We start from the raw sequence: 22,050 nt of genomic DNA, 5'->3' as shown, positions 1-22,050 counted from the left end.
AATTGTGTCTACTCACTGATTGTTAATGGGAAACATGCCAGTGGAGACTCATGAACTATACTTTAAAACTCTCAGTTTTAGAAGTATAGGCCCACAGGGGTACCACAAGAGCCTAAAATAACAACTCACTATGAGATAGCCCAACCTATGAGTGAAAATTCAAGCTTGGGAAGTTGCTTCTGGGAAAGCACTACGGGGGCAGTTGGGTGGCACAGTGAGTAGGGCACTGGCCCTGGAGTCAGGAGGACCTGAGTGCAAATCGGGCCTCAGACACTTGACACACTTACTAGTTGTGTGACCTTGGGCAAGCTGCTTAACCCCAATTGCCCTGCCTTCCCCCCTCCCCCCCCCCCAAAAAAAGAAAGAGTACTACACTGACAGTAACTTTCTCCAGTTAGGTGGCCCAAGTAAATAGAGAAGTGGACCTGAAGTCAAATGTGACTTCAGACACTTAAATAGCTGTGTGACCCTTGCACATCACTTGACAGCTTCCCCATCTGTAAAGTGGGGGCAATAATAGAACCTCCTTCCCAGGATTGTTGTGAAGAGCACGAGGCCATATTTGTAACATGCTTTGCAAACCTGAAAGCACTATATAAATGCTATTATTATATTATGACATGTGAGTGATCTGACCCCACATAGAGAATAGTACTACCCCTGATTTCAAATCTGTTGTCAGAAGTCTCAGCAAGCCAAGTCTCTCTGAGGGCCTGTATCAGTAATTAAGGTGGGACTTTCTTCTACTGTTTTCTCTTTTAGCAGGTATTTAATCAAGTGCCCTTGAAGAGTCTGGCCTTTGTAAATTCTTTGATGGGATCAGGAGTCTTTGATGATCTCCTTGCTTCAAGGGAAAGCACATGGGTTTGAGTCCCGTGTTTCTGAAGCCAGATGCTTTTAGGTCACATGGGTTTGAGGGGCACATCGTGATGCCCTTTGACACCGAACAGAATACATAAACCCAGAGGCTGGTGTTTTTCCCTTTGGGGCTCTCACTCACCGGAAGATTGGCACGTGACTCTGGGCAAGTTGTTGTAACTGCCCCCGGCTTTGCTAACCCAGATGTTGGTTTGTATTTGGTCTGTTTATAATGTATGTTTGTAATTTGTTTGTATTTGCTCTGAAGTTCAGGTTGCTGGCTTTTCCTCCTGAACTAAGTGAGTTATATTTGTATGTTGGATTAAAGTGAGATTGTTAATCCCTTAAAGTTACTTTCCTTAATAAAGCAGATCAAAAGAACCTGGGCTGGCAGCTCTTGTTGCTGGTCTTGGTGGGTCTTACGCCTCAACAGCTGCCAATAGCAAGATTGTTGTTACAGGGCCCAAGCTAGACTAAGTGAATTGAAGTTTCCATCTTTTCAGTTAGTACATCATTTTCCTAAAGGCTCCTGAGTACATAAATTAAAATTTACCAAGACTTAAAGAAATACAGTTAAAAAGATAAGGAGGCAAAAAAGAAAAAGGATTTGTTTATCTGGGGGTATTAAAATATTCTTGATTCTTTCAGGGAGACAGATACAGCCAATCAGGTATAAAATAAAAACTTGGCAAGAAGACTTGGATTCTATTATCCACATTGCCACTAATGCTACATGATTTTGGGCACGTCACATATTCTTTGGGTTAGTTTTCATCTGAAAATTGGACCTAACTGATCTCTAAAGTCTCTCCTACCTCTAAAATGTTATAATCTCAATCATCAAATCAAGTCATTGAGAATTCTCCCTTTCAATTCTATACAAAGAACATAAGGATCGACATTCTTACTTTAGGGGTGAAAATGCTAACATGAGAGTATTTCATTAAGAGAGCTTCTTATTCAAGCTAATTAGTTAAGATGTGACTTCTTGTAATTCCATCAACTTCTTACATTCTCTTTATATTCAAAAATTAGAAATAGAAATACAACCTAGATTCCTTGTGCTTCCTTTTCTCTAGCTACTCAGCCTTCTTTCCTAGAAGTATTAAGCACTTACTATGAAAAAATGGGGCTGGAGAAATAGCAGGCATCAAAATTAATCCTGTTAATACAAAGGTCCACTGATCTGGCAGAGGTCAGGAACTCTGAATTTTTCTTCCTTAAGAATCTTGCCTCTATTACATTCAATATCAATAGCTCACCAGAACAGTCTGTTTGGTTCTGAAAATATGAGCACTATTCCCAACTGTTGGTTAAATAGGGGTTTGAATTTCAGCATCACATTTTAGGGCAAATACAAGAACAAGTTAAATCAAGAGCTGAAGGAGAAATCAGTCTGCATTCCAAAGGGGTCTACAACACACCTGTGTAAATATCTTTTCTTTAGGAAAACACATATCACATTTCTAAATATAGCTAGCATTTATATAGCAAAGAACTTTACAAATTAATATCAGAGCCTCACAACAACCCTAAGAGATAAGTGCTTTTATTATTATGCCTATTTTACAGATGGGGTAACTGAGGCAGGCAGATTAAATGACTTGCCCAGAGTCATACAGCTAGTTTAGTGTCTGAGGCTGGATTTGAACTGGTCTTCCTGATTCCGGGTGTAGAACTTTATTCACTTAGCTACCTACCTAATGTCACTACAATATGGATGGAGTGAACAAACAATTGGCACTAGTTGTCAAAGACCTAAATTCTAGTCCAGCCCCGGCAAGAGAATAGTCAGGTGACTTTCCATAAGTTTCATCCCTCTGTACATACCAGCTCTCCTAAATAAAATGAAGTCCTGAATTACATATTACTCTCTGGACCCCCTTGCAGCTTGGAACATTTGAAATTTTAAATTACCCATAAAACTCTGAAAGACAAAGAAGCAAGCTACTTTAAAATCTGACCTCTAACAAATAATGAATCATATTTTATATAGGCCAAATTAATTATCTATCATTAAAGGAGGGGTTCCTTTCACCTTGCTAATTAGCATGTAAAAAAGGCCTCCACCTATATAAAATAACTGCTTACCCCAAAATGGCCCTGGGCATTTATTTCAAGATAGCAAAAGGTGAAAAAAATTTTACTAAGCACTCTTGGAGTCATCTTTGAACATGCCAAGTTATCATCTAAAAAATTTTTTTAACTTTGTCCAGGTCATTTATAATTGGTTTTTTTTTTTGTTTTCTCTCTCTCTCTCTCTCTCTCTCTCTCTCTCTATCTATCTATCTATCACACACACACACACACACTCAACTACAGTAATTTTCTGCACTCTTCATACTATTCCAAGCAGTATTAAAGATATCAAAATGAAGGGTTACACAGGTTCACCACAAATCAGATAATTAACTAACTTTCTAGAAATGGCATAACTTCAACCAACTCAATTAGTCTTGGTGGGATAGTGTAGAGATGGAAAGAAAATCCATCCTTTTTTCTCCCACTCCTCCCCTATCCAAACTCCAGTCCATTCATTAATTTAAACAAGGCTTTCCTAATCACTGACCTACTCACTGTTCCTTAAACAAGCTTCCTACCTTCCTGCTTTCAAGGCTTTTCTTATGAATTTCCCTCTCTCTGGAATGCCCTCTCTGCCCATCAAAATCCTCAGCTATTCTTCAAAGACTACATGCTACCTCTTCCCATTAAACTTCCTTGAGGACCCCAGCCAAAGTCAACCCACCCTCTGAGGTTAACTATGACTGTAGCATGAATGTGACGATACATACTGTAGTTATTTGTGAACATCTAGACAAGAAACATCAGACCTTGGGTATCATCCTGAACCCCACTTCCTGAAGTCCAGAAATATGCTGTGACTTGCCAACAGTGGCATGACTAATTAGTGACAGAGATGGAGAGAGAGCCTGGATTCCTAGCTAGTAGTCAATAGTCTTTCAGTAAACCACACCAGCCTCTCTTTCTCATCCAGGGCCCAACAAGCTGATTTGTACTAGTAGACACACATTTAAACACAATCAATATTTGTTGAATTGAATGAATGAATGCATGCAAGGAAATCCATTCACATTAGAAAAACCATTCAAATCACTAGTTTGTATTGGTGCTTCTCCCAAACTTTCTAAAGCTCCTAACAATTTATAAAAGTTGTCTTACTTAAGTTTCCCCGATTCCCATGCCCAGATGCTAACCAGCTGGGAAATGATCAAAAGACAGAAAGGAGTAAGGAAAGAAAGGAAGACAAGAGTCCGTGTGGTTGATCCAGATACTCAGTGCATCCGCCCATCGTTTTCTGAATAAAGAGAGGCTTGGTTGTTTTTTGGGTGGAATGACAATTTGGCAGAAGAATGTCAGCCAGCACCTCCACTACCACAAGACTGCAGCAGGACCCAGGAGGGGAAAGTGCAGATACCGCAGGCAGGAAGAAAAGCTGTGTACTGGGGGCGCCATCCTGTGGCCCAGCTGGACCCCCCTGAAATCACCTGGAATTCCTACAGAACAAAACTCCCCAGGTCAGAAGCGATGAGGGAGGGAAAGTTTCCCATGCAACACTATTTCCAGGCTTAAGTGACTGGAGGCTACACACAGCGATCTGTGCTCCCCAGTTTTTTCCAGGATTTTTTTTTTTGAAAAGAAGGAAGAGAAGCAAAGGGGGTTAGGGGGAGGGGGATTAAGGTAGGAAATCTTCCAAAGGTTTTCCTGCTCCTTCGCTGAATGAGTGTAAGGAATGCCAGCTTCTCCAGAACCACCAGGGCACAGAGAGAGAAGAGAAAGGGCTCCCCCACTGGGGCACGTCCGGGAGCACCTGGAGGGTGTGAGACTGCTCACATTTTAGAGAGGGAATGTAGACAGGAGGCTGACTGGTGCGCCTTACGGTTCAGATTTCCAGGAGCCTGGAGCTGAGAACTTGAGTAGTGGTGGTAGTATCTTGTTTTTGTTTTGGGATGGATTGGGGAGGCGTTGGTTTTCGTTTTCGTTTTTTGTTTTGATTTTTAATTACAGACAAAGGGGGTGCCCGTCTACACTTCGGAGCAAGGGGGGTGGGGGGGGAAGCTTTTTCAATGCACAGTCCAAGTGTATTCCTGCCCCTCTTCCCCTCCACCCAAGTCATCACCTACGTAAGACCTTTTTTGAGCAAGGAAGCGCCTCAGACCTTCCCTCCCGACACACCCTTACGGTGACAAGTGAAAACAGCAGAATTCCTTTCTCTTCCACTCCAAACTTGCCCCCCCCCTTTCTGGGGTGGTGTTTAAACAGGATTTCTTTACTGGCTTTTTTCTTCTTTCTATCTTTCATCTTTTGCAATGGTCACGGCCTTCCTGAGAGCGACCACGGAGGACAATGTGGAATACACTATATAGGAAAGATTGAGGGAGCTGCAGGGTTTTAGGACAGGAGGAGAAAGGGGTGTGTGTGGATGAAATCGCGACCCCGGTGTACCCCCATCCCCCCTCTCCCCGGCCAGCTGCACTTACCTCGTCCACGGTCAGAGGCATGCATATCCGGTACTCCTTCAAGAGCATATTCCTGCCGTCCCGGGGGTTGGTGCAGAGCGGCGAACCTCGGAAGGGACGGCCGGGCGGGCGAGTTCGAGTTCTATCTGCACCCTCTCCGAGGCGAGGCAGGCCCCCCGAAGCGGGCACTGGGGGGGGCAGCCCCCCAGGCAAACCAGCTTTCTCAAACACGGTCGAGACCGAGTGCCAGCATACAGACACCCAAGCGCTGCCCGGAGCAGAAAACAACACCCCCCGACCGTTCGGAGCTGCTGCTGCTGCCGCTGCTGCTGCTTCCTTCCTCCTCACGCCGAGAGCAAGTCAAGGTTTGGGTTCGTGGGTTTCCCCCTCCCTTTTTCCCCCCCTAAGAGGTCCCCCCCTCCCTCACAACGAGATGTGGCCAAAATCACAAAAGGAGGAAGACCCGCTCGAAATAGCTCGGGATTAGCAGCCCGGGCAGCTAAAGGGGGCGATTGAGATCGAGACCTGCCCGACACCGGGGGAGGAGGGGGAAGGAAATACAAAATTTTCGAATTTAAATTAATGCACAAAGCTCCCCCCCTTCCCCTCCAAAAACAAAATCCACCAATCCACCGCCTCCCGCCCCCCACCCCTTTTCCCCCAGTCTTCCCAAATGTTAATGTCACCAGGAGCCCATTGCAGCTGAAGAGAGAGGAGAGATGCTGACTCCACCAGACAAAGGCTTGATATATTTTCCTCCTCGGGCGGTAAACAAGATTTCCAGTCCCCCCCCCACCCCACCCCAAGCAACTCCCGGTTTAGCTAACGCTGGGGTAGAAAGAAGGAACAATCCCCGCTCAGCATTGCTTTGCTCCTATGTTCCCCCAACCTCTGCTTCTGGAGAAGGGGAGGGCGGGAAGGAGCTGCCTTTTTTTTTCCACGCCTCCCCCTCCCCCCTTCTCCCTTCCTGGGGCTCGGTGCGTGCCTGGGAGTTTGTATCCACCTGGACTCGGGCTGGAGAGTCCCCGCTGCAGCCTGCAGTACGCTCCTGCCCCGGCTAAGTGGGAGAGCGAGCGTGTGTCTGACATCAGCAGCAGCGGGGAGGATAGCCCCATCCGGCCAAAGCGGGTATGGTACAGCAAAGAATGTGGAGGATTAAAACCAAACAGCTTGTCACTCGGAGGCTGCTGCCAGCGACCTGAGGCAGAGCTGCCCCGCCGCTGAAGAACTAGGCTGGGAGCGGGGAGGGGGCGTGGGGGCAAGACTGTATTATTCTTGAGTCTTCCCTGGCTCTTCGCCCATTGGATCACAGAGCTGGGCCCAAGGTGAACGTTTCCGAAAACTCTGATTTTTTTTGTGGATCTACTCTGGGAAAGCTTCTGGAGGATATAATATCCTTAGGTAGAATTCTCATCTCTTCCCAGGTCCCAGAACTAGCATTTTCACTGCTCCAACTAGGAATGTGGTTTGCTAAACTAATCCATTCCATGGAGCGGTGCCAAATTAAGGGACGAAAAGGGACTAGCATAGAGTGGGTCCTGGAGACAGAAAACTAAAGATATAGATTGGGTCCAAATTAATGGAGGGCTTTGAATGCCAGGCTAAAGAGCTTGGGCTTCATTTGTACTGACATTTATATAACACTTTAAAGTTTGAAAAAATACTTTACCTACCTCGTCTCCCTTGAGACTACTGAGAAAATATGGATTTGAGCCCTGCTTTAGCAAGTTGATTCTCACTATAGTAAGGAAAATTATTTGGAAGGAGAAAAAAGTGGAATGAGTTATTTGGGAAATGAACATGAATTAAACTGTTTTGCGAGCACTTTTTCATTTATTGTAGATTTAGAATTAGAAGGTAGGGCTTTGAATCCATTTACAGATGAGGAAACTGAGGTCGAAAGATTAGATGACTTGGCTACAGTCACAAAACTATGAATGCCAGAGGCAGGATTTGAATGGATGCCTTCCTGACTCCAAGCTCTGCTGCGCCACCTAGCTGCCTCTTCTTAGTAACAACTGTTAATAAAGTAAAAACTCATTGAGAAAACGCTAAACAGATTGTGGTACCTGAATGCAATGGAATATTATGCGCACAGGGGAAAGACGAATATGAAAAATAAAGGGAAGGCTGAGAAGACATAAACGGATGTAAAGTGAAACAGACAGAACCAGGAAAACAACTATGCATTGATTAGAACCATGTAAACGGAAAGTAAAGCAACAAAAAATCAAAACTGGCTTTGTAACAGGCTGCCTTTGGCCCTGAAGAAGAAAGAATGAGGATGTAGCTTTCTTTGCAGAAAGGAGGAATTATTAATGTGGAACACTGCATGTACTGCCAGATTTGATTGATGTGTTGGTTAACTTTCAAGAAATGCTATTCTTCTCCCCCCCCACCCCACCCCCACCTTTAATTGTTTATTTTTAGGCATGACTCTCCAGGTGGAAAGAGGGAGAGACATATTGGGAAATAAAGTGATATATAAATAAAACTTTAAAATGATAAATTGTATTGAAGATCCTGAGGCATAACAGCTAGGAGGAAGGGAGAGACTCATACCTATTCTTCTACACTTTGGCAATCAAACTACAGGCTTTGCAGAACAACCAAAATAGGTTTTCATGTCAGCATTTTAAGTTCAAAAAGTCACAGTGAAATGTCAATGAAAATGCCTGGAGTGTTGGTATTTCATCCATATTAAATAGATCCCTTATTTTAACCACAAGAGGCACATTCTTCAGTTACTCAGGAAGCAGCATGTAGCTGCTGAAATCTGTTTTTCATTTGTCTGGTATTTGAAAGCTTGTTTTTTCTGAAAAGTTACTGGATGGACCCACTGAGTTTTCCACTGACATCCCCTGTGTAGAATGAACCACTAAATATGAATTTTAATTAGGAAGATATTAAGTCACTTAAAATACTGCAAACATCCCAACTGTATAGGCCATAATATAGATGGCTTCTACATGTTATGTTTAATCATGATCAATGAATAATTAACTATAAGGAGCCAATTTCTTAGCATCATCTGTCCTTTTTTCTGTCAGTGTCATGATTGATGCAAAAACAAAAGAAGACTGCTGCACCAGGAGATAAGGATCACTTTATATTTTTCTTTTGTTTCATGGGTTCCCATGGCCAAAGACTCGATCACCAGGAAGCCACCCTGTTCCTGGAGCCTCTTCATCCTGAGCTAGGGTGGATCTCAGAAGTAGACCCCAGATTTCTCCCAGAAACAAAGGTCCATTTTTTAATACTAGTGTTCTTGTGGTGGTTCAAATCATAGAAATCATAGTAGCCAGGTAACTGGAATAGATATGTACCACATAGAAGAAAGTAGAGAAACAATGGTTATAAGCAGGCTACAACATATTACAAATTAAAAACTTCAAAGAAGAGCTGGAGTAAAGGATGCCATCAGTTAACTGTGCTGTGAAAGGAGAAACACTTTTTTTTTGTTAAATATAAGCTAGGCTGGTCTTTTGAGCGTGGCAAAGAGGCTATTTTGCTCTTTGCTGCCTGAGGTATACAAAGTGCAGCCCGGTGGGGGGAATTAGTACAGAAGCTTCACCTTGCTTGTTGTTTCTCTCTAGGGAATTATTTTCTGGCTATGCTGATCCTACAAGAAGAGCTGAGGGCTTTTATTCTTTCTAATTGACACTGTTAGCCTCTCGTTTAGTATAGTGATTATTTATTAATTTTTATTAGTAGTGGTAACTAATTTAATTGCAGTTTTTAAGCTATGCTAATGCTTACTGCATTTTTTTAAACCTTGAACAAGCTTTAGGCCTGATCGGTAAGGAAGGTTTGCTGGTCACGTGATGAGAGCAAAAGCTAGCCGTTGGACAGGTGAAATGTTCCACTGACTTCCTTAGGGTATCAGGAGAACACAAAGAAGGCCCCTGGCATGTTGTATCAACCACCCTCACCACTACCACCACCCTCACCACCACCACCCATGTCAAACTTATGGGAGGTAATGGACAAGAGTACCAAGGATACTCAGGCATGGGTGATTTATGATCTGTCTCATGGGTGAGCACATCCAAATCAACAAGACCTCAGTCATCTGAATATTTGAATATTGGCATATTAATTCTCCTATGTAATAATAATGGGCTCATGATACAGGTTCTATATATGATTAACAAGAATTTATTGTTATGTTTATGTGATCCAGAGTCTGCCAGAAGAATATAGCACCTGTTATCCATGGTTCTTTACATTTTTCATTTAAGTGAAAACTTTATTTTTCACATAAATGTCCCCCGGATTTGGAAATATTCACAGCAACTAAATTAGAGCTAAGTCACATTGCTCAAGGTAGAAAATCTAAATTTGACACCGCAGTGCTGAAAAATAACATTAGAAGGTTATGATATGGAAAGAATCTAAGCTGTTTTCTTTCTTTTCCTTCTTCCTTCCTTCTTTTCCTTCCTTCCTTCCTTCCTTGTTCCCTCCCTCCCTTCCTCTCTTCCACTAGAAAACAAATATAATGCCTTCACTTCTGGCACCTAGCTTTCTTTCTAGAGGCATCATTGAAATCTATTGCAGAGCACCAAAAGACTGGACAACAGGATCTGTGGGGTCTATTCCAGTGTTAATGTGTCTATAACCATTGCCAAAACTGATAACCTTACTGTCTGCCTCAATTTTCCCACATGTAAAATGGATTATAAAATTACCTTGCTCTTTAGTTCAGAAGCCACAACTACGGCTGGGAGATAGGGAGATAAAATAGACCTTTTCAATTGCATGAAATTAAAAATCTTTTGCACAAACAAAATGAGTGCTAATAAGAAAGTAAACTATCAATTGGAGGAATTTTTCTTTCATTAAATATCTCTGGTAAGGCTCTGATATCTAAAATATAAAGGGAATTAATCCAATCAGGTAAAACTGAGAGCCATTTCCCCAGTAGTAAGTAGTCAAAAGGTATGAAAATACAATTATCAGAATTGCAGGTACCCTTTGATCCAGCAATATCATTTCTAGGGCTGTATCCCAAAGAGATCATACAAATGGGAAAAGGACCCAAATGTACAAAAATATTTATAGCGGTTCTTTTTGTGGTGGCAAAGAACTGGAAATTGAAGGGATGCCCATCAATTGGGGAATGGCTGAACGAATCGTGGTATATGAATGTAACGGAATACTATTGTGCTACAAGAAATGGTAAGCAGGTGGACCTCAGAAAAACCTGGAAAGACTTACATGAACTGATGCTGAATGAAGTGAACAGAACCAGAACATTGTTCACAGTTACAGCTACACTTTGTGATGACTAACTTTGATAGACTTGGCTCTTCTCAGCAATGCAAGGTTCTAAGACAACTCCAAAAGGCTCATGATGGAAAATGTTATCCACAACCAGAGAAAGAATTACGGAGTCTGGATGCAGATTGAAGCATGCTGTTTGCTCTCTCTCTCTTTTTTGTTTTGTTTTGTTTCTCCTTTCTTGTTCCATTGGTAATAATTCTTCTTTACAACATGACTAATGTGAAAATATGTTTAATATGAATGTATTTGTGAAGCCTATATCAGATGGCATGTGGTCTTGGAGAAGGGGAGGAAGGGGGAGAAAATTTAAAACCCAAAAGCTTGTGGAACTGAATGTTGTAAACCTAAAATAAATAAATAATTTTTTTTTTAAGAATTGAAAGATTGCTCCAAACCACCAGTAAGAGAAATTTCAAATCAAAACAATTCCTGCCCTTCAAATCAGCAGAAATGACAAAATATGGAAATAGTCAATATTGGGAAGGGAATAAGCATTTATATAGTGCCTACAATATGCCAGGCACTGTACTAAGCACTTTTCACAAATGTTATCTTATTTGATCCTCATAACAACCCTGAAAGGTAGGTGCTTTGATTATTCCCACTTTATAATTGAGGAAACTGAGGCAGAGTTTAAGTGATTTGGCCAAGATCGAACAGCTAGTAAATGTCTGAGGCCAGATTTGAACTTAGGTCTTCCTGAGGACCTGCAGGAGGACAAGTACACCAATATGCTGTTGGGAGTTATCGATTGGTCCAACCATTTTCAAAAACAATTATAAGTAATGTTTTAAAATAGTGACTAAAATGTCCATACCCTTTGGCCCAGAGATTGTTTTTCTAGGCACACACCTGTGGGTTCAAAGAAGTGGGGCTATATTTTTCCCTTCAATATGAATGATTTCAACTTAAAATTAACCTCACTTTCTGTGTAAAATGAATAGTCATATAAGCTCTTCTGTATTTAGATTTTTCCTCTATCCCGGGGCAGCTAGGTGGCGCACTGGATAGAGCACCAGCTCTGAAACCTGACTCTTCCTGAGTTCAAATCTGGCCTCAGACATCAGCTGTGTGACCCTGGGCAAGTCATTTAACCCTGTTTGCCTCAATTTCTTCACATGTAAAAGGAGCTAGGGAAGGAAATGGCAAATCACCCCAGTATCTTTGCCAAGAAAACTGTAAACGGGGTTACCAAGAGTCCCACACAACTGAAACACAAAGGGCCTGTGAGGACAAACAGAAAAAAACAAAAGCATCCAAGGCCAATGGCCGATTAGCAGATCATCGCCTTTGTTCTTTCTCTTGAACCACAACTAGCTGTGCTGTCCCACTTCCAAATCAAACTGCAGACAGCTTGTGATCTGGACTAACTGCCCTTCATTTTTCTCTGCATCCTATAGTATATATTCTGATAGAAAATGGCTTGCAATCAGAGCTCACTTAAATGGTGGATTTTTCTCTGTGGGGCAACCAGTCTCTCTCCCTGCCAGAACTTGTGCTATCAATGAAGCATTTTTCTGATGTACTCTAAAATTGTGAATAGTTGGCGGGGGGGTTGTTTTTTTTTTCCATGATAGTGGAAACAGTGTCTGTGCACTGGTTGGGAACCCAAAAACAATAATAAGAAGAAAAGAGATTAGAAGAGACACTAGATTCCTCTCTGGGGTTGGTTTCTTTCTTTAAAAAAAAAAGATTAGTAAGAACCTTTATTTCCATTTCTGCTTTTACCACATGGTTCCCAAAAGAAGAACCTGTACTTTTCTATTGGTACTGGACAACTATTAAGAGGAATTATGCCTTGTTTTGGTCCTTAGCCAGTAGATTCCTCGAAGGAGAACAAATCAACCTCTATTCAACATAACACCAGAAGGTAAGTGATGATCTGCTGTGGGGTAGTCCATCTGAATAATCTGTACTATCTGTCCCTTAGAGTATATGTGTCTCTTTAGGGTTTGAAGCCTTCCCGAAGGGAAGATAGAGAAAGAAAGCTAGCATAGATACCATATTTTCACAGCACCACTACATTTTGTAGTAGCAAAGAACTAGGCATAACATAGGTGTTCCCACTGACTAAAGAATGACTAAGCACATTGTGGTACAGGAATGTCATGGCCTACCACTGAACAGTAAGAAATGACAGATATGAAGACTTTGGGGAAAGATGGACTGATGGAGCATGAAATAAGCAGTACCTGGGAAACAATATACAGAAGGACTACTATGTGTAGTGCATGTAAATCCTCCATTCTCACTTGAGGATTAGAGACCCAGAATAAGCCTTCTACTTGTTCCCTCAGAGGCCAGGGGTAGCCCTAAGCAGTTGGGGGAGGCAGGTGTTGCATTTCTAGTGAGGCTGGTGAGCCTCCATCGGTGCTCGTCCTGTCATGATTGTTAGTTGATTATCAGTTAGTCAGCCTGACTTAATTAGCTTTTTAGAAAGGGATATTTACTAAGGTTGTCCAGTTGGTACAAATATCCCCACAAAGGTCTGTGACACAGTCTTCTCCAAGTACATAAAGAACACAGAGGAAAGTGGCTTCATTGCTTATAGAACAAATGTGGCGAAGGGGTGACATAGCTCCTGGAAGTCCTTTTGCTGGAGTCCTCAAAATGTTTCCAATGCAACTTTTTTGCTAGGCTCTTTGTAGAGCCTTTAATCTTCAATCAGTCTGTCTTTGGCTGTCAGCTTATTCAAGGACTCTGACAGGATGGTGATGGGAAGATAGAAGTCTTCTGAACCATGAGAGTTCCAAAGTTCATTAGGTCCTCTGTTGGGGGTAGCAGGAGGAGTTCATGTCTTACTTTAGGGAGGGTGGGATGATTTGAAAGATTCACTAAATTTGCACCCCCTCTTTACATATATAAATGAACAATAAAATGAAACTGAATGCCATGTACCTACCATGACCAAACTTGGTCTGGAGAAAAGAGAGAAAATGTCCTCCCTTCCTTCAGTACAAAGATGGGGGACTATGGGACCAATCAGAGATGAAGAGATTGCTGTGCAGCAATGAAGGGCCAGTCTGTATTAGATAACAGAAATTTGAAGTGGGTAGCTGCATGGTTATGTTACACCCTCTGGCACTGGTCAGCAGCATTTGAATAGCAGTGGGTACTCTGGGGTTAGAGTTTAGCACACATGAGCAGCAATAAGAGAAGGGGGCAAAGGTTTGACGAGAAGGAGGTCTCCACTAATCTGAATAATACCTGTTCTACACGGCTCCATCTCAAGCCATGAAGGCTTCCTAAACAGTCACTATTAAACTTTCCCCTTCTTGATCATCTATAACATTTACTGTCTATATCACATTTTTCTACTTGATTAGACTCAATGTTAGCAATAAGCTTTTTGAGGGCACAGACCTACATTCCTTTTCCATTCACTGTAAGGCCTAGGACACCTATCATAAAATTATAGTTTTAAGACTACAAGAGGCAAAGATGGCGGCTGGAAAGCAGGGACTAGCGTGAGCTCCCCGCCGAGTCCCTCCAAAAACCTATAAAAAATGGCTCTGAACCAATTCTAGAACTGCAGAACCCACAAAACAGCAAAGGGAAGCAGGGCTACAGCCCAAGACAGCCTGGATGGTCTCTGGGTGAGGTCTACCCCGCAGGGAGCTGGGAGCAGAGCGGAGTGGAGCAGAGCCCAGCGGCGCGGACAAACCAGACCAGGAGCTGGGCGGAGCGTGCCCTAGCGCCCTGAATCAGTGAACTGCAGCAGTCACCAGACTTCTCAACCCACAAACACCAAAGACAACAGAGAAGGTTAGTGGGAAAAGCTGCAGGAGTGGAAGGAGTTCGAGGTTCGGCTACCACCCCGGGGGCAGCAGAGGTGGGGCAGCTACAGAACTACAGCTGCAGTTGCTTCCAGCCCCAGGCCCACCTGGTGGGAGGAATTAAGTAGCAGATCAGAGCAAGAGTGAAAAGCCTGCTGAAGATCTAAGTCCAGTCCGGGTTGGGGGTTCTTAGGGAAGGAGGAGTGCTGGTATGGCAGAGCTGGCGCATCCCCCGAAGCATGGAACATAGAACTCTTTAGTCTACAAGCAGTCATACCCTGATGAAAAACTCAAGGGTCAAGTTAGTTGGTTGGGAATATGGCCAGGCAGCGAAAACGCACTCAGATTCAGTCTCAGACTTTGGATTCTTTCTTTGGTGACAAAGAAGACCAAAACATACAGACAGAAGAAGTTCATAAAGTCAAAGAGCATACAACAAAAGCCTCCAAGAAAAACATGAACTGGTCTCAGGCCATGGAAGAGCTCAAAAAGGATTTGGAAAAGCAAGTTAGAGAAGTAGAGGAAAAATTGGGAAGAGAAATGAGAAGAATACGAGAAAACCATGAAAAACAAGTCAATGACTTGCTAAAGGAGACCCAAAAAAATACTGAAAAATATACTGAAGAAAACAACACCTTAAAAAATAGACTAACTCAAATGGCAAAAGAGCTCCAAAAAGCCAATGAGGAGAAAAATGCCTTGAAAGGCAGAATTAGCCAAATGGAAAAGGAGGTCCAAAAGACCACTGAACAAAATACTACCTTAAGAATTAGATTGGAGCAAGGGGAAGCTAGTGACTTTATGAGAAATCAAGATATTATAAAACAGAACCAAAGGAATGAAAAATGGAAGATAATGTGAAATATCTCATTGGAATTATAGGACTACCTGAAAGCCATGATCAAAAAAAGAGCCTAGATATCATCTTTCAAGAAATTATCAAGGAGAATTGCCCTGATATTCTAGAGCCACAGGGCAAAATAGAAATTGAAAGCACCAATCGATCGCCTCCTCAAATATATCCCAAAAAGAAATCTCCTAGGAATATTGTCACCAAATTCCAGAGCTCCCAGATCAAGGAGAAAATACTGCAAGCAGCCAGAAAGAAACAATTTGAGTATTGTGAAAACACAATCAGAATAATCCAAGATCTGGCAGCTTCTACATTAAGAGATCGAAGGGCTTGGAATACGATATTCCAGAGGTCAATGGAGCTAGGATTAAAACCAAGAATCACCTACCCAGCAAAACTGAGTATCATGCTCCAAGGAAAAATAGGGATTTTCAATAAAATAGAGGACTTTCAAGCTTTCTCAGTGAAAAGACCAGAACTGAATAGAAAATTTGACTTTCAAACACAAGAATCAAGAGAAGCATGAAAAGGTAATCAAGAAAAAGAATAAGAAAAAGAAATTGCAAGGGACTTACTAAAGTTGAACTGTTTTGTTTACATTCCTACATGGAAAGATGATGTGTATGATTCATGAGACCTCAGTATTAGGGAATATGCATATATATATATATACATATATATATATATGTTTATGTATATATATGTATAAGTGAATGTGGTATGTATGTATATATGTATGTATATATATATACATATATATATATATATATATAGAGAGAGAGAGAGAGAGAGAGAGAGAGCGGTCACAGAGTGAGTTGAAGATGAAGGGAAGATATCTAAAAGAAATAAAATCAAATTAAGGGATAAGAGAGGAATATATTGAGAGAGGGAGATAGGGATAGATAGAATGGGGTAAATTATCTCGCATAAAAGTGACAAGAAAAAGCAGTTCTGTAGGTAGAGAAGAGAAGGCAGGTGAGGGGGGAATGAGTGAATCTTGCTCTCATCAGATTTGACCTGAGGAGGGAATACCATATGTACTCAATTGGGTATCTTACCCCACAGGAAAGAAGTACGAAGAAGATAAAAAAGAGGGGCTTATAGAAGGGAGGGCAGATGGGGGTGGAGGTAATCAAAAACAAACACTTTCTAAAGGGGACAGGGTCAAGGGAGAAAGTTCAATAAAGGGGGATAGATTAGGAAGGAGCAAAATATAGTTAGTCTTTCACAACATGAGTATTGTGGAAGGGTTATGCATAATGATACACATGTGGCCTATGTTGAAATGCTTAACTTCTTAGGGAGGGTGGGTGGGAAGGGAAGAGGGAAGAGAATTTGGAACTCAAAGTTTTAAAAACAGATGTTCAAAAACAAAAACAAAAAAAAGTTTTTGTGTGCAACTAGAAAATAAGATACACAGGCAATGGGGCGTAGAAATTTATCTTGCCCTACAAGAAAGGAAGGGAAAAGGGGATGGGAGGGGAGTGCGGTGACAGAAGGGAGGGCTGACTGGGGAACAGGGCAACCAGAATATATGCCATCTTGGAGGGGGGGAGGGTAGAAATGGGGAGAAAATTTGTAATTCAAACTCTTGTGAAAATCAATGCTGAAAACTAAATATATTAAAAAAAAAACTGAAGCTTAAAAAAAAAAAGACTACAAGAGTCCTCAAAAATCAGTCATCTAATCAAGTTCTCTTACTTTACAAATAAGGAAAACAGGACCCAAAGAGTTGAAGGGACTTGTCTGAGGTCACATGAGTAGTAACTAGCAGTTAGGATTCAAACCAAGGTCCCCTGACTTCCAGATTCCAGGTGTTTTTCACTATACCATGTAGAGTATAGAATAAAATTGTTTTTGAGGATAATGTTTAGTCTCCATTAAGGTCTGCATCTTTTGTTTGTGGTCTGTGGTTTGTGGTGTTTGTTGTGCGAACCAATTACTATTTTTATTGCATTATGTCCTATAAAGGATATATTTACTATTTCTGTCTTTTTACATTTATTTACAGTATCTCTGTGCACTAAATCCATGGTTAATTTCTGTAAAAGTTCCATAAGGCACTGTAAAATATGTATATTCTTTTGCAGTCCCATCTAGAAGATACCATAAGTCTTTAAGCTCTAGTTGATGATGATGATGTTATAATGCAATGCATTATATACTTCATATAAATGAATTTTTGACAACTTTTAAAAGACAGAATTTAATTATTTTGTAATTGACATAGCACTTAAAGTTTGCAAAGCAATTCATAGACATAATTTCATTTAAATTCTAAAATATTGTGACCACAAATAACATCCCCATTAAGGAAATGGAGGCTGAGATGTTAAGTTACTTGCATATGATCATAGAGCTAGTAAATGTCAGAGCTGGGATTGAACCCAGCTTTCTTCCTGAGAGGCAACATGGTGTCATGTATAGAGAACAGCTATTGAAGACAGGAAAGACCTGAGTTCAAGTCCTACCTTTGACAAATGCTGGATGTGTGATCTTAGGCAAGTCACTAAGACAAGTTTCAGAACTCTAGGCAATTCTCTTAAGACTATAAGTTGCAAAGAAGTTATTGGTCTACATTGCTAGAGTCCCCTCACCTGACAGTTCCCCATGCCAATGAAATCACAGATCTGCTCTATTCCTTCTGAACTCCAGGTCCAGAATTCTGCCCACTTACACCTTATACATCATCACAAATATCAGTTACTGTTATCTAAATGTTAGTTTATTCTTTTATGAGCACTCAAACTTTATGTTTGTCAAAATCAGGGCCAAGAACATGCTATATAAAATCATAGGGAGAGAAATATCTTCATCATCTTTTACATCACACATATTCCATTTTCTACTACCTCCAAGGGGAAATTTCGGACAAGTCACCCTAAACACATCAACGTAGTGCTAACTGTCTTTAGCATGTCAAATGTTTTTCTTGGCAGTGTTTTGCCAAACATCAACTAATCTGTTGTTTACTGTATACTAATTGTTTTCCTCTGGTTTTTATAATGGTAACATTGCATGTTGTGAACATAATCTTTTTTCTTTTTTTTTTATTTAATATTTTTAGTTTTCAGCATTGATTTTCACAAGAGTTTGAATAACAAATTTTCTCCCCATTTCTACCCTCCCCCCCACTCCAAGATGGCAAATATTCTGATTGCCCCGTTTCCCAGTCAGCCCTCCCTTCTGTCACCCCACTCCCCCCCATCCCCTTTTCCCTTACTTTCTTGTAGGGCAAGATAGATTTCTGTGCCCCATTGCCTGTATATCTTATTTCCTAGTTGCATGCAAAAACTTTTTTTTGAACACCTGCTTTTAAAACTTTGAGTTCCAAATTCTCTTCCCTCTTCCCTCCCCACCCACCCTCCCTAAGAAGGCAAGCAATTCAACATAGACCACATGTGTATCATTATGTAAAACCCTTCCACAATACTCATGTTGTGAAAGACTAACTACATTTTGCTCCTTCCTATCCTATCCCCCTTTGTTCAACATTCTCCCTTGATCCTGTGCCTTTTCAAAAGTATTTGCTTTTGATTACCTCCTCCACCTATCTGTCCTCCCTTCTATCATCCCCCCTTTTTATCTCCTTCCTCCTTTCCTGTGGGGTAAGATACCCAATTGAGTGTGTATGTTATTTCCTCCTCAGGGCAAATTTGATGAGAGCGAGATTCACTCATTGCCCCTCACCTGCCCCCTCTTCCCTTCCTACAGAACTGCTTTTTCTTGCCACTTTTATGTGAGCTAATTTGCCCCATTCTATCTGTCCCTTTCTCCCTCTCTCAACATATTCCTCTCTCATCCCTTAATTTGATTTTATTTTTTTAGATATCATCCCCTCATATTCAGCTCACTCCATGTCCTCTGTGTGTATATATATATATATATGTATATATATATATGTGTGTGTGTGTGTGTGTGTATACACATATATATGTGTATATGTATATGTATATTCCCTTCAGCTACCCTAATACCGAGGTCTCATGAATTACATGCATCATCTTTCTATGTAGGAATGCAAACAAAGCAGTTCAACTTTAGTAAGTCCCTTTGTGATTTCTCTTTCTTGTTTACCTTTTCATGCTTCTCTTGATTCTTGTGTTTGAAAGTCAAATTTTCTATTCAGCTCTGGTCTTTTCACTGAGAAAGCTTGAAAGTCCTCTATTTTATTGAAAATCCCTATTTTTCCTTGGAGCATGATACTCAGTTTTGCTGGGTAGGTGATTCTTGGTTTTAATCCTAGCTCCATTGACCTCTGGAATATCATATTCCAAGCCCTTCGATCTCTTAATGTAGAAGCTGTCAGATCTTGGGTTATTCTGATTATGTTTTCACAATACTCAAATTGTTTCTTTCTGGCTGCTTGCAGTATTTTCTCCTTGATCTGGGAGCTCTGGAGTTTGGTGACAATATTCCTAGGAGTTTTCTTTTTGGGATCTATTTGAGGAGGCGATCAGTGAATTCTTTCAATTTCTATTTTACCCTCTAGCTCTAGAATATCAGGGCAGTTCTCCTTGATAATTTCTTGAAAGATGATATCTAGGCTCTTTTTTTGATCATGGCTTTCAGGTAGTCCTATAATTTTTAAATTATCTCTCCTGGATCTATTTTCCTGGTCAGTGGTTTTTCCAACGAGATATTTCACATTATCTTCCATTTTTCATTCCTTTGGTTCTGTTTTATAATATCTTGATTTCTCATAAAGTCACTAGCTTCCCCTTGCTCCAATCTAATTCTTAAGGTAGTATTTTGTTCAGTGGTCTTTTGGACCTCCTTTTCCATTTGGCTAATTCTGCCTTTCAAGGCATTCTTCTCCTCATTGGCTTTTTGGAGCTCTTTTGCCATTTGGGTTAATCTATTTTTTAAGGTTTTATTTTCTTCATTATTTTTGGGGGTCTCCGTTAGCAAGTCAATCACTTGTTTTTCATGGTTTTCCCACATCACTCTCATTTCTTTTCCCAATTTTTCCTCTACTTCTCTAACTTGCTTTTCCAAATCCTTTTTGAGCTCTTCCATGGCCTGAGACCAGTTCGTGTTTTTCTTGGAGGCTTTTGATATAGGCTCTTTGTTGACTTCTTCTGGCTGTATGTTTTTGTCTTCTTTGTCACCAAAGAAAGATTCTAAAGTCTGAGTCTGAATCTGAGTCCGTTTTCACTCCCTGGCCATGTTCCCAGCCAACTACTTGACCCTTGAGTTTTTCATCAGGGTATGACTGCTTGTAGAGTAGAGAGTACTTTGTCCCAAGCTTGAGGGGCTGTGCTGTTGTTTTCAGAGCTTTTTCTACACAGCAAGCTCTGTCACACCAGTGCTCCTCCTCCCCCAAGAACCGCCAAGCCAGACCGTGACTCAGATCTCAGCAGGCTCTGCACTACTGCTCAGTACTGCCACTTAATTCCTCCCACCAGGTAGGCCTGGGGCTGGAAGCAACTGCAGCTGTAGCTCTGTGGCTGCACCACCTCAGCTGCCCCCAGGGCCGTGGCTTAACTGCAAACTCCTTTCACTCTGTCCCCACAGTTTTTTTACCACTAACCTTCTCTGTTGTCTCTGGTAACTGCCACAGCTCACTGATTCAGGGTGCTAGGGTCTGTTCTGCCCAGCTCCTGGTCTGGTTGGTCTGGGCAGCCCATGCTGGGCTGTGCTCTGCTCCACTCCCAGCGCAGTATGATAGATCTTACCCAGCGACCATCCAGGCTGTCCTGGGCTGGAGCCCTGCTTCCCTCTGCTATTTCGTGGGCTCTGCAGTTCTAGAATTTGTTCAGAGCCATTTTTATAGGTGTTTGGAGGGTCCTGGGGGAGAGCTTTAGGCATGTCCCTGCTTTCTAGCCACCATCTTGGCTCCACCCCCATGAACATAATTTTTAAAAAATATTTATATGGCTGACATTGTAAAATTATTACACAAATGTCTAAGCCTTTATCAAGAAACCTACTCAAGTGGTTAGTTTGGTTGAACTCCTCTTCCTTTAATCTTTCTTACAAAGAATGGCTGGGGGTAGTAGAAGGGGAGATATATTCAGAAATGCAGGTGATATAAAACCAAAATGTATCAGTAAAAATAAGATAAAAATAAGTTTTTCTAAAAAGAAGGAAAACTTCACAAAACATGTCCCAAAGGCAGTTCTTTTAAGTAGAACCTATTTATCAAGAGTCTGATAAATACATAAAGAACTCCTTTCAAAGTGTAATTGCTTTTGGCTGTGTAGTAAAATTCACATACAATAAAACTGTACTGACAATGATGTGGTCTAATCAAATTGCTTCACATAAAGAATCCTGGGGGCTTTGTACCCAGGGGTATAGTTTTAAAAAGTTAACATTTCAGTAATAAATAAATTCAAGTCTTACTTTTTTCTGCCTCCAGGCTCTTCAAAGGAATTAACAGAGCAGTGGATCAGTAATTTTGGCCCAAATCAAAAGGCATGAGTTTTTGCCAAATAGCTTATCCCTTTGTGATAATGCCTAGGTTAAAAAAAATGCTATAAAAATACCATGTGTCACTATGGTTATTGAACTCTTTTTTCAAGGACATATCACTAGTTATGGAGTCTTTGTTTTAGGAACATTGCACCTGCAACGTTCCTCCACATTCCTTTAAGAAAAAACTTTTTTCAGTATTCAACTGACACTCTTTAACTCTCCAGTTCTTTTTATAAACAAAGAAGGCATTGTCTTTTAAAATGAACTTCTGAGTTTTAAGAAAATCGCTATAGTTGTATTTTATGATATAGTGCTATCATGACAAAGTATCTTTTGATTCAGTATTATCAATTGATGTTAACACAGATGGATCTGGAAATAC

The 22,050-nt window shown here is 41.1% G+C and overlaps 1 protein-coding gene across 2 annotated transcripts in view; it reads right to left on the bottom strand.

The window, feature by feature from the left end:
* Positions 1-5,661, bottom strand: part of PITPNC1 (phosphatidylinositol transfer protein cytoplasmic 1) — a 363,762-nt gene extending 358,101 nt beyond the window's left edge. For both annotated transcript variants that reach the window (XM_036756452.1, XM_036756453.1), the window contains exon 1: positions 5,358-5,661. In XM_036756452.1, coding sequence (XP_036612347.1) covers positions 5,358-5,405 — 48 coding nt within the window. In that variant the 5' untranslated portion in view covers positions 5,406-5,661. The remainder of the gene's footprint in view (positions 1-5,357) is intronic.
* Positions 5,662-22,050: the final 16,389 nt, after the last annotated feature.

Source organism: Trichosurus vulpecula, chromosome 4, assembly GCF_011100635.1.
Source record: "Trichosurus vulpecula isolate mTriVul1 chromosome 4, mTriVul1.pri, whole genome shotgun sequence".
NCBI classification, from domain to species: Eukaryota; Metazoa; Chordata; class Mammalia; order Diprotodontia; family Phalangeridae; genus Trichosurus; species Trichosurus vulpecula.
The sequence above is the reverse complement of the archived record's forward strand: the minus strand, read 5'-3'. Positions and strand labels throughout refer to the sequence as shown.